The 11,193-nt window shown below is 45.7% G+C and overlaps 1 protein-coding gene across 1 annotated transcript in view; it reads right to left on the reverse strand.

The window, feature by feature from the left end:
• The window catches only part of CAPN13 (calpain 13), a 57,029-nt gene extending 51,924 nt beyond the window's left edge, over positions 1-5,105 (reverse strand). Inside the window, exons 1-2 of the mRNA XM_012652419.1 lie at positions 4,904-5,105; positions 4,249-4,347 (exon numbers count right to left, since the gene is read on the reverse strand). Of these exons, the coding sequence (XP_012507873.1) occupies positions 4,249-4,347; positions 4,904-5,105 (301 nt within the window). The remainder of the gene's footprint in view (positions 1-4,248; positions 4,348-4,903) is intronic.
• Positions 5,106-11,193: the final 6,088 nt, after the last annotated feature.

The raw sequence follows: 11,193 nt of genomic DNA on the forward strand, positions 1-11,193 counted from the left end.
GGTTCTGTTTCTCTGGAGAATCCTGAATAATACAGAAACCATCAGCAACAGTCAAACTAAGTAATCTCAGTAACTTAGTTCTAGATCGTAGAGCTCTTTCTCCAGATAAAGTTTGGAGATAATCTCTGTTATATTAGGTATGTCAGAAGCTCATTTAATGCAAAATTCCCTGGAATCTTTGAAAATGCCCTCTCTGAAGTGGTACTAAACCAGCCTCCAATTGCCTCTGGAGGTGTGCCTTCCAATGTGACAGCGCTTTGCATATTCCTGCATTCCCTCCAAAGGCTGTTCACACACCTCGTCAGACTGCATGCTGCTCTGGGATGAGGGAACACTATATTTAGCATCTTGGCATTCAGCCCATTCAGACAGTGGCCAGAGTTCAGGCTGGGACAGGTGGCAACATCACTCCTTTCTCTATTTTTGCTAGAGGGCTTTGATTTATTGGCATCAAAGTTCTTTGGCACAATGGCAATTAGTTGTTGGCACGGCCACTTTCTGTCATTTTCTGTTACCTATGGCCTTTGGTACGTCTTCACAACCTCACTGACACTCATATCTCCAACTCGTTAACCTCTTCCTTTCCTGAAGAACACATTTTGGTCCGAAGGTGGATCATTTCTAGTGAATGATCCTTTCAGAAACTGCTCTGGCTGCAGGGAAGATGAAAGTTGTTGTCTGGATAGGCAACGCTTCCCTCTGGCTTGGCCACAGGCAAGAGGCCACAATGGGGCTGTACACTGAGCTCCGAGCCCCCGTTGGGGAACACCCTTTGGGCATATAGGACATTCCTCAGCCAAGAGGTGAAATGTTCCTCACTATAGAATGGGGATGCAGATGAGGTTTTAATCTCCCCATCAGACACACATTGGTGACTGCTGTGAAGATCCACCACCTACAGTTCTGCACTGTCCAATATGGTAGCCTTAAGCCGTATGTGGACACTTATATTCCAATTAATTTAAATTAAATACAATTAAAACTTTTAATCCCTCAGTCACATCAACGACATTTCAAGTGCCCAGTAGCCACAGGTGACTAATGGTTACTGTATTGAATAGTCCAAAAAGAACATTTCCATCATCCCAGAAAGTTCTGTTAGACAGTGTTGATCTACTTAACAAGGATAATAATAGTCTACCTCACAGGACTGTTAGGGTAATAAAATTAAATATTGCATGTAAAGCACTTAGGATAATACTTCACACATGCACACTTGATAAATGGGATTTATTATTTTCCATAAAATAAAAATTCTCCTAAAAGGGAGCCACTCTAAGCACCAAATTTAGTTCAGGAAACTATCACTCAGATGCCCTGTGAATCAGCATACTTCTTAGCATTGTCTCTTGCTGAGACGGGGCATTGCAGGGAGCACTGAGGAGTGGTGTCCTACTCAGTGAACAGCCACGGCTGCTGTGGAATGTAACTAGGGGAGGGAGGGCTGGAAACTCCCTAAACAGAAGCAGAATGAAGCAGGATGTGAAGGGGGCTTCTACTTCAAAAAAAGTGTCAGCAGCAAAATGGATTAGGTTAATTGTTAGAGGGAGGAAGGACAAGAGGAAGAGGAAGGAGAGGGTAGGTAAAGGGTGGGGGAGAGAAAGAGAGAGAGAGAAAGATGGGTAGGCATGAAACACAAAACAACTTTTCTGCACCAGGCATAGAAAGTTGAGCCTGGATCTCCTGCTCCAGACTCTTGAGCTATTGTTGAACCTACTAAGCTGGGGTGAATACTCAAGGTACAATGATGTCCATCATGGTGTAACAGTTGTCTAGAGTAGGAGCTTCTCCATTGTCTGGAAAAGCCTAGAATGTAGAGAATGCCCACAGAGCCTTGGTAGCCACCTCAGCCATTATACAGTGGGAGTTTGAGGAATACCAGTCTGACCTATAAACAGGCACTGAGCAAGCTGTACGTTGGGAGTCAACTTTCTGAAAGTACTGGTAGGAAGGAGAACACGAGAAGAAAGGCATTTTTCACATTCCCTGCCAGCATCCTCTTAGCCCCCAAATGGTTTTCTCTGACCCACATTTCTCCCTGAAAGTATTTGCTGAAACTGGCCAAGGGCTAAAACTAAGACAACTGTGAAAGCCTGAGAATCCCAGGGGGTAGGCCCTGAGGCTGCTGGCCTATGGCATCCCTCCCAAATTAACCACAGCAACAATAGCTAGTGTTTAGTAAGTGCGTACAATGTGCTAAACACTATTCTAAGTATTTATTTATTTTTCCTGAAAGTAATAATATATGGTACAGGTATCATTTTTATCCCCATTCTTTTTTTTACCTAAAAAAATGGAAAGAAGGGTAGAACATAGGGAAGTCTACTTTGAAGAGTGATCAATTTCCTGGTTACCTACATAAGGTAGGAGATTCTATGGGTGTGTAAAACATTATTAGTGGGAAGCAGAAGCCCAGAGTATGACATGAATTTATGAAGAGGCCTTACGGGGGCAATATAATGTGGTGTTAGGAGTTCAGGTCTTGGAGCCAGACCCCAGGGTTCAAATCCCAGCTTTGCCACCATCTAGCTGCATGACTGTGGGCAGATTGCTCTACTCTCTGTTGCTGCTTCTCATCTGCAAAATGGGGCTAGTAATAGTATCTCATCCTGGAAATACTGTGAAGATTCAGTGAGTCAAAGCCCCTGAAGCCAGACCTGCCATGCGGTCAGCACTGTGTGAGTGGCAGCCATTACTATTAGGACTGGGCCAGGCTGGCTGTGGCTCCTCTTCCAAGGTTCTTTGCTGCGACAGCTGTGAGCTGTGGTAGTCAAGGACATCACAGTGTTGAAGGGGTGAGTACATTGGCTCTTTCGTCTGCCCTCCTACTTGGAAAACAGGTCAACCCAAGGTTTCTCTACTACACATATGAGTTTGAGACCTGCATCAGGCACCCGTAGATAGAATCTTTCATTCATCCAGTTACTCATTCATTCATTCATTCATCCAAATTCAGACAGGGTCCCTACTAGGCAGGAGCTCAAGTCAGCGTGAGGAAAAGTGCAGCGTGTGGAAGGGATCTCAGTGTAAATCCCGGCTCCTTCCCTCGCTAACCGTGTCACTCTGGCAAATCATAGCACCTGTCTGAGCCTTGGTTTTCTTTCCTACAAAATTAGGAAAGAACAAAGGAGATAAAGTGAGAGAAGATGCATGGAAAGCTCTGGAAAGCATTGTACAAAGATAAGCATTGCCAATTCTGATAAGGGACACAAAGAAATAGTGGTGTTTATAAAGAAATGCTGGAATGAAGAGTGAGCCCCTGGCCGAGTTCAGGTAAGGCTGTGGATGAGGAAGGGAAGGGGAAATACGTATTTGGCTCCTAGCTGCCTGTATTTTGGGTTCCTGGCATGATTCTGTATGAGTCGTTTCAGCTCTGTTTGCCTCAGTTTCTCCTTGTCCCCAAAGCTGTCACAAACTGAAATGTCGCTAGCCTTAGATAATAAGAAACTCTCAGCCTTTTCTAAATAGAAATGTTATAGATTCTTCAACACTATAGATGTGTCTCACATCTTATTGCTCAGCACCTTGGGAGAAAAGAAGAAAACACTTTCCAAAAGAATCTCAGCTTCTGAAAATAACAAAGGCAAAGAAAAATGACCCTTCGGAACCTCTTTAAATAGAGTCCTCTGCCTCGGCTCTCCTCAGGAGGTGAAGGCAGAAGCGAGAGTTTTTGGGGACTTATTGCTGAAGCCTGAACACCCCCATCTTTCTCTAAGCAGCGTCTCAAACTCCACCTGATTTTCACAACGCTTCTCTTTCCCAAAGCCACAAATCTGTCCTACCTTAGTGCAAGATGGTGTCAGCTCCAGAGCTTGATTCTGGAGTTGTCCTTCTCATGGGCCGAACTGAATTAGATTTCACAGACTGGACAGATACTTTAGGGGACCTCAGAGCCTCCTCATAGACACCATCAGAAAACACCTTTTCTATATAATCTGACCTATCTTTGTGGAAAGTGCTCAGAGGAGTGCTTGGCATTTCAGCAGTGTCCAATAACAGCTGCTGATATTGTAATCATTAGCTTACTAGACATTATATTATTTGATCTTGCCCTAGGTCCTGCTGGCAGCTTTTGGCAACATGCATTGAAGTTCGGGCATCAGGATCCTCAAAGTGGTCCTCAACCAGGTCCTTTGCATCAGCAGTGGCCCTGATGAGATTACGAGATTGTTGCATCTGCTGAGAAATTTCCCGTGGAGCTTTGTGCCCTAAAATTAAGACAGTTCTAGAAAAACCAGCAGGGCTCACCTTGCTCCAAGGTGGAGTCAGTGGCCATCTGCTGGGGTGGGGGAGTCAGGGTGGTTTGAATGTTGTCCTGCAGTGTCTCGCTAATTTTACAGCTGATGTCTGCAATCCACATACAGGTGATCAAGCCTCTATAAGATGGAGAGTGGGATCATAAAAGAGAGAGGCAAGGCAACCATTTAAATTCACCCTATCGTATACATGACTAGCACGATATCTTCCCTTTGTGCAAGTTCTAGTGGGGAAGGAAAAAAGAATATAAAGATACTGACACGGGACGAGAAGAAAGGGTGATAGACTGACAGATGGGCTTCGTTGTGGAGGTGGCGGAGACCCTAAAGACCAATTACTACAATCCTCATGGTTTCCCATTTTTCAGGTGAGAAAACGGAGGCATTTTAATCCAGTAATGTGCTCAGCGTTAGAACTGGGTTAGAGCCCGGGGGTCTGGGGTCCTGGTTGCTGTCACGGGGTCTTGGCCTCCCACTGAGAGGATATATAATAACGCTAGCAGAGGGACCAGATGAATTTTACTCTGCTTCTAGTGTGGTTTGGGCCATCTTGGAAAATCAGGGCCGAGGCCCATCCTCCTTTCAGTGGGAGGTACGGGAGCAGGCAGCTCTGAGGGCCTGCGGCCGGGTGTGTTCCTGGGACTCACTCACCTGGGGCCGCTTCCACTCCAGATTGGAGAGATGTTTTTCCTGGAGCAGCTTCTGGCCTATGGAAGAAGCCATGGGAGGGAACGTCTCATCCTCAAAGAGCCAGCCCCTGCTTAGGCAATGATCCCGCAAGGAGTTAAAGTCCTGGTCTTTGAACTTGATAACGTTGGTCTCTGCTAACAGCTCCTGGTTATGCGCCATGACTTTCCTTAGAAGACTTCTGAGGTCCTTTCCTTCTGGAGAGAAGAAGGGATATTTTTAGGGGTGAGCCATCAAGTCCTTTGTATCATCAGATGCAAGACCCAGAAGGGCACTCTGATGTATGCCCCTTTACAAGTGGGGGCACTGAGACCAGATTCGTGCTGTCCCTGGAGACACAGCCAGTTGGTGGGCAAGCCTGAACTAGAATCAGGCATCCTCACCCCCAGTTAAGCTTTCACTCTGCTGTCCTGGACAGCTTCTCACTGTGCTCTTGTGTGCATGAGGGGCTATTGGGGTACTTGCACATTCGATGAACAGTCATTGAGCACTGACCTTGTACCAGGCACTCTTCTGAATGCTGGCAATCCAAAGATAAATTCGACATGATCTTTATTGCCTTGACGCTGATTATCAAGTGGGAAAGATGTCTATCATTCAACAGAACAGTTCAATGAAAAACGTGTATTTAGTCCTGTGGACGCAGAGAAGAGCAGCTATGAACTGCCATGGAGGGTCTGGAATGACTCTCCTCTGGGCAGTGACTTTTGAATTGGGCCTTGAAGGAAGAAGAATTTGTCAGGTGGAGAATGAGTAGACAGATTTAAAAAAAAAAAATGCCCACAGCTGCCCTGAGTGGCTGGATTGGAAAGTCGCTGGCTGCTAGAGGGAATGGGGAGGGACTGCAGGGTTTGGTGGGGAGGGGCCAGGGATAGAGAGTGCTGGAAGAGACGGCCAGAAAAGAAGGCTGGGAAGCTGGATGGTGACATGTTTCAAGCTCTGCATGGCACTGAAGACGCAGGCATGACCAGATCTGTATATAGGATTGTGCTGCAGGTTGGGGAGCAGGTTGGGGGGCTGGCAGAGGGGCTGGGCAGGAACTGGAAGCAGGGAGGATGCTAAGAGGCATTTGTCCACGGGAGAGATGGTGTTAGAGCAGCAGAAAAGAAGCCAGAGGGGAGACAGATTCTAGTCATTTTATAGGTGAAGAATTGAAGATGGGGGTAGGGGAGGAGGAGTGTGGTGATGATCTCACATGTGTATATACGTGTCAAAACTCATCAAAGTTTACACCTTAAATATGTACAGTTTTCATATGTCCTAATAGAGTTGTTTTAAAAATTAAATACAGTATATTGTTACACAGTCTTCAGTAATGTGCTTCCCCCCATAGGTAAAAATGTAACTGAATGTCATTCATTTTCATAGCCACATAATACATTATTCTACAATTTATTTATACTGCTCCTTGTGATGGGCATTTAATGTTCTCCTCTTGGTTTTAATAAAAAGTATGCTATAAGTGTTCTTGCGCACCACCTCCTGTAAGATTTTTCTGTAGCTTAGATTCCTAGAAATAGAATTTCTGGGTTTAAGATATGCACATAGTCAATCTCACTAAGCATGCCAAATTATTTTCCAAGGTTGTATCAATTTACAACCTTGCCAGCAACGCGAAAGAGCTCCCATGGCTATCCATCCTCACTAACTCTCAGTATTGGCAGGCTTCTCATCTGGACCCATCGGTGGAAGTCAATGGCCACTCCTTGTGGTCTTAATTTGTTTCCCTGATTAGGGGTAAGACTGAGCACCTTTCAATATGCTTATTCTTCATTTATGTTCCCTCTCTTGAGAAATGAATATTCATATCTCCTGCCCATTTGTCTGTTGGGCTGTCTTTCTCTTATTGATTTGTAGAGATTCTTACTTACTCTGGATGTTTGTCTTTTGTTAGTCCCGTGTGCTGTAAATATCCTCGCCCAGTGTGTGGCTCATCTTCTTAATGCCTTTACCTTGTCTTTTGATGAACACAGATATTCTTCACTTTACACAAATATGACTGTTTTACAAGGATTTGCTTGTATGTTTAAGTATTATAAGTTGGACCAAATGTTCATTCTTACGGGAATTTAACATAAGAAGTTTTGTGAAATATTCTTTTTTAAACAAGAAATGTATTTGTAATTAACACATACTGATTTAAAATTTTTTATAGCTCTATAATAATATTTTTGAGAAGTCTGAAATTTATAGGAAAATTCTGAAATGGACTTGCAAAGAAACAATTTGAGTACTTAGGAAATAAAGCTGGTATTTCTAGAAGCAAATATAGCCTTACTAAAGCCAATTACTTAACTTTCCCTCTTGTTTTCTTTCTCCCCCTACCCAACAGAGTCCCTAATTTGGAGAAAAGGAGAATTTTATATATATACACACACACATACACACATATATGTATATATACACACAAACATATTTTGATTTTTAGAAAGAAGTGATAAAATCTTGATAAAATCACCACCAATTCCCTGCATGTAGACTAGTTTAGACTAGACTGAGCAGATTGTATACCCTGTGGTAAAGGACAGCACAATGCAGCATAGTACAATATAGCACAGTATAGCACAGAAATAGACTTCACAATTTGACCCAGAGATTGTGGACAAATGGTCCTGGATTAGCTTGGAATCATTGCACTATGATAGTCACAGACCTCTGTCCTGTTGAATATTTTTATCTTGATCCTGGAAGAAGATGCTGAAATAAAAGTGAAGATCCTTTTCAACTCTTTCATCATTTTTATTACTAGAAATGAAGGAATGACAATTAACCAAGCAGATAACAGAATCATCATTCTAAATGACCCCAGAACCAAGAAGGCAGAATTTAACCAAGGAAACTGCAAACCTGCCTTCATATTTCAATGTTAACCATGCAAGCAAATCGTGAGCAGGGTCTGCCTGGACTAAATTGCATTCTGAAAATATTTTGTCTGCCTTACTTGACTTCCTATTTCAAATGAGGCAAAACTATGAAAGATTTGACAGGATCTGAATGGCTTCTATAGCAATATGGTGCTGCTCTAGACGGAATAGCCCAGTCCCCTGTACGAAGCCACTCTTGACCCGACGTGGACATCTGTGTTCAGCCCTAGGAGCTGTGTTCCCAGAGGCACATCGACACTGGTGTCCACAGAAGAGTGTTTGAGCAGCATAAGGGCGCTGGCCGGGGAGGCACAGCAGGGGCTCCTGGCATACAGGTATAGCAAACCTGAAAGAGGTGGGGACTTTTTCTAATTGGCATGAAAATGCCACACAGTCTGTAGGCATTCTAGCTAAGTATACGAGGAGCCTGGAAATCTCTTCCTGGGAAGGAGAATTAGAGATCTAGAGATGTTTGTTAGCAGAAAGGCAGAATGAGAGCCCTACAGTGACCATCAGACTTGGCCCCTGCGGCCCGTGCCCAGCCCTGCAGAGAGCAGGGATTTAACCACCTCTGGTCCCACGACTGGGCTTCCCACTCCTAAGCATCCCTGGCTGCTTCTCTGGCCCCCAAGGTTATGCTCCAGTTTAGAAAACCAGACCCTGCCTCATCCCTTAAGAAAACAAGAAAAGAAAAGGAGAGGCAGCGTGGAATGGGCGTCAGAGCATGCGAAATCAGGGTAGAACTTTGGTTTGAGTCCAGCTGTCACTGACTGACTGAATGATCTCAGGCAATCCCCTTAGCATCTCTGCACCTCTTTCCCTTACACATAAAATGGGCTGCAGGTTGGGTAATAAAACCAGCCTCGCAGCTGTAGGTGGGTATTAAATGAGAAGATTCTTGTAAAGGGCTTGGCGTGGCACATAGTAAAAGCCTGTGACTGTCACTCTAACAGGAAATCCCTGAACTTGAGCCTAGTGTCTGGGGCCCTGTACCAGGTGGTGGGCACCCCAGGCACTGGCCAGTCACCTCTGCACTTCCAACCTCAGGGCTCTCCAGGTTCCAGAGTTGTGTTTTTCCTGTGTGTCAGACCCTTGATGCCCTTGTCTGCCTGGAGGAAGCTCTTAGCACACACCCTCCTTGAGCCATGCTGTAGACCACGTTATCTTTCAGCACCTATGGCTGGGCCAGTGTCCCACAGCCTCCCCTGGTCCCCAGGGCTTTTTCCTCTTCCTGCCTGCCCTGTCCTGCCATGATGGTCAAGTTGGCTGAAGCCAACCACATGCCCAGTGGAAAGGATTTGAAAGCAAAGGAAAAACACATGACCTGTGTGGTCCAGAGGATGCAACGAGTCCCCAGATATTTGGGAAGGGGTGGTTTTGATCAGAAAGCTTTGCAATAGAACCCTCTGCGATGATGAGCGCGTTCTAGACCTATGCTCTCCTATACAGTAGCCATCAGATACGTGTGGCTGTTGAGCACTTGACATATGGCTAGTGTAATTAAGGGACTGAATTTTAATTTTCATTCAATTTTAATTCATTTACATTTAAATGTATATACCCTACATGCATCCCTGCTGGCCAGCACAGAAGAGCTGCTAATGACATGAATTAACAGGAACAAGCAAGGAAGGGCGTAAGCACTTCAGTGGAAATGGTGGCGCAGTGGCTGGATGATAGCAAGAGGGCGGCGCAAGGGGGCCCTTGAATAGGCAGGTCACTTTCACCTTCGACCTGCCGGGCTCTCTCCACTCAGTTGCTTTTCTTCAGCATCTTCAGCATCGCACTTTGGCGACCAAACCACTCATTCACTTTCTGCCAGCACTACGATGGCACCTCCTCACCCACCCCCACCCCCCACGGTGACAGATGCTGGAGTGGCCCTGGGGTCCCTGCCTGCAGGGCGCACTCAGCATGTTCCAGCAACAAAAGGGTGATTTTGTTTGCCTTTTTTTTTGCAGTCATCTAAGGAACAGGAAGCAGCACTCAATTGTTCCCTGCCCAGGAGTGCTGCACACAGCCCTCTCCTGGCTGGTGTTTTTCAGAACAATGGAAATAAATCTGATGTAATGTAGCAGAACACGACAAGGGACGGTTTCCCCCTTAACAAATACTCATTTGAAATGGTGCCCAAACCCTGCACGAGGAGCGATCTATTTCCCACAACAGTGTTCCAGCAAAACCCATTACTAATTCCACAACTCAAATTAAAACTAACAGAGCTTGAAGGCTGGGACTGACACTCTCTCTGCTGACAAGGAACAAGGAAGGGTGGGGGAAGGGGCCCGTGCACTTGTGCGCGTGTGTTTAATTACACTGTTTAACACATCGAGAATCATTTAGCTACCCGAGTGAAGAAAATAAGGCACTTAACTGCTCTCTGGTGGAAAGAAACCCCGTGCAAACCAGTCTCAGCTATACGCCACCTTGGTATACCCCAGGGCTTTGGGGGCGGCGGGGAGAGCAGGGAGAGGGGGAGAGGGAGAAAGAGAATTTTCTGTATATCCCAATCTACTGCGAGTTGGGAGACTATATGACTATTTCTCAAGGAGAGCTGATAGCAGATGGTGTAAGTGTGAGAATGAACACAAATGTCAGATTTCAAAGATGGAATTTAACCCCCAGAGCAGCGCTACCCCAGGCCACTCCCGCATCTCCGAATCATTGCAGAGTGTCCATGCCTTTGTGGCCTAAAGGCCATGGGTGGGGTCTATGGCGTCTAGAAAGTCAGGTCTCAGAGGAAGACTATGCAGGGCTTACTTTGCAGAAGGGGAAACTGAGGCTGAAGATCAAACAGATGAAGTTTATGTATCGCTTGGGCTCCACTCCTGTCCCGCTCTCAGCCTCAAGGCTGGTGCAAGCAGAGCATGCCACTGTCCCCACCAAGAGGCATCTTACTTCCAGCTTAATCAGGACTGGGAGTGGTACAGGGTAAGCAAGTGTTTCTCATCCTCTGAGATCATCTTTAATCTGCCAAGGGCCATGGAAGAGGAAGAAATAAAATGAAAGAAGCACCTCATAGCTTCAGATTTAGAAAGCTACGAAGCCTCCCAGATCTGGAACAGGTGCCAGAGAAGTAAGTGCTCAGAATAGAACTATCTATCGCCTGCCAGCGACTCTGAGTTCAGCATCAGGGCTGACTGCCAAGGAGATCAACAGCTTGGCACAAGAGAGGCAGAAAGCAGAAGCCACTTTCTGTGGTTTCATAGTGAGGGCAACCCCGACCCCGTCTCACCCTACTGCCCCTGCCACGTGGACCCAGCATTTTCCTAGATGTGTGACCTAAGGGAGCTCCAAGAGCTCAGTGAATGGGTCCCTCCCAGGAGACCCTGCAGAGTAACAAAGAGAACGTTTGTCCAGGAGAAAGAATCTGTGCAGCTCCACCA

The sequence above is a fragment of the Propithecus coquereli genome, unplaced genomic scaffold, assembly GCF_000956105.1.
Source record: "Propithecus coquereli isolate 6110/MARCELLA unplaced genomic scaffold, Pcoq_1.0 Scaffold39, whole genome shotgun sequence".
Classification (NCBI taxonomy): Eukaryota; Metazoa; Chordata; class Mammalia; order Primates; family Indriidae; genus Propithecus; species Propithecus coquereli.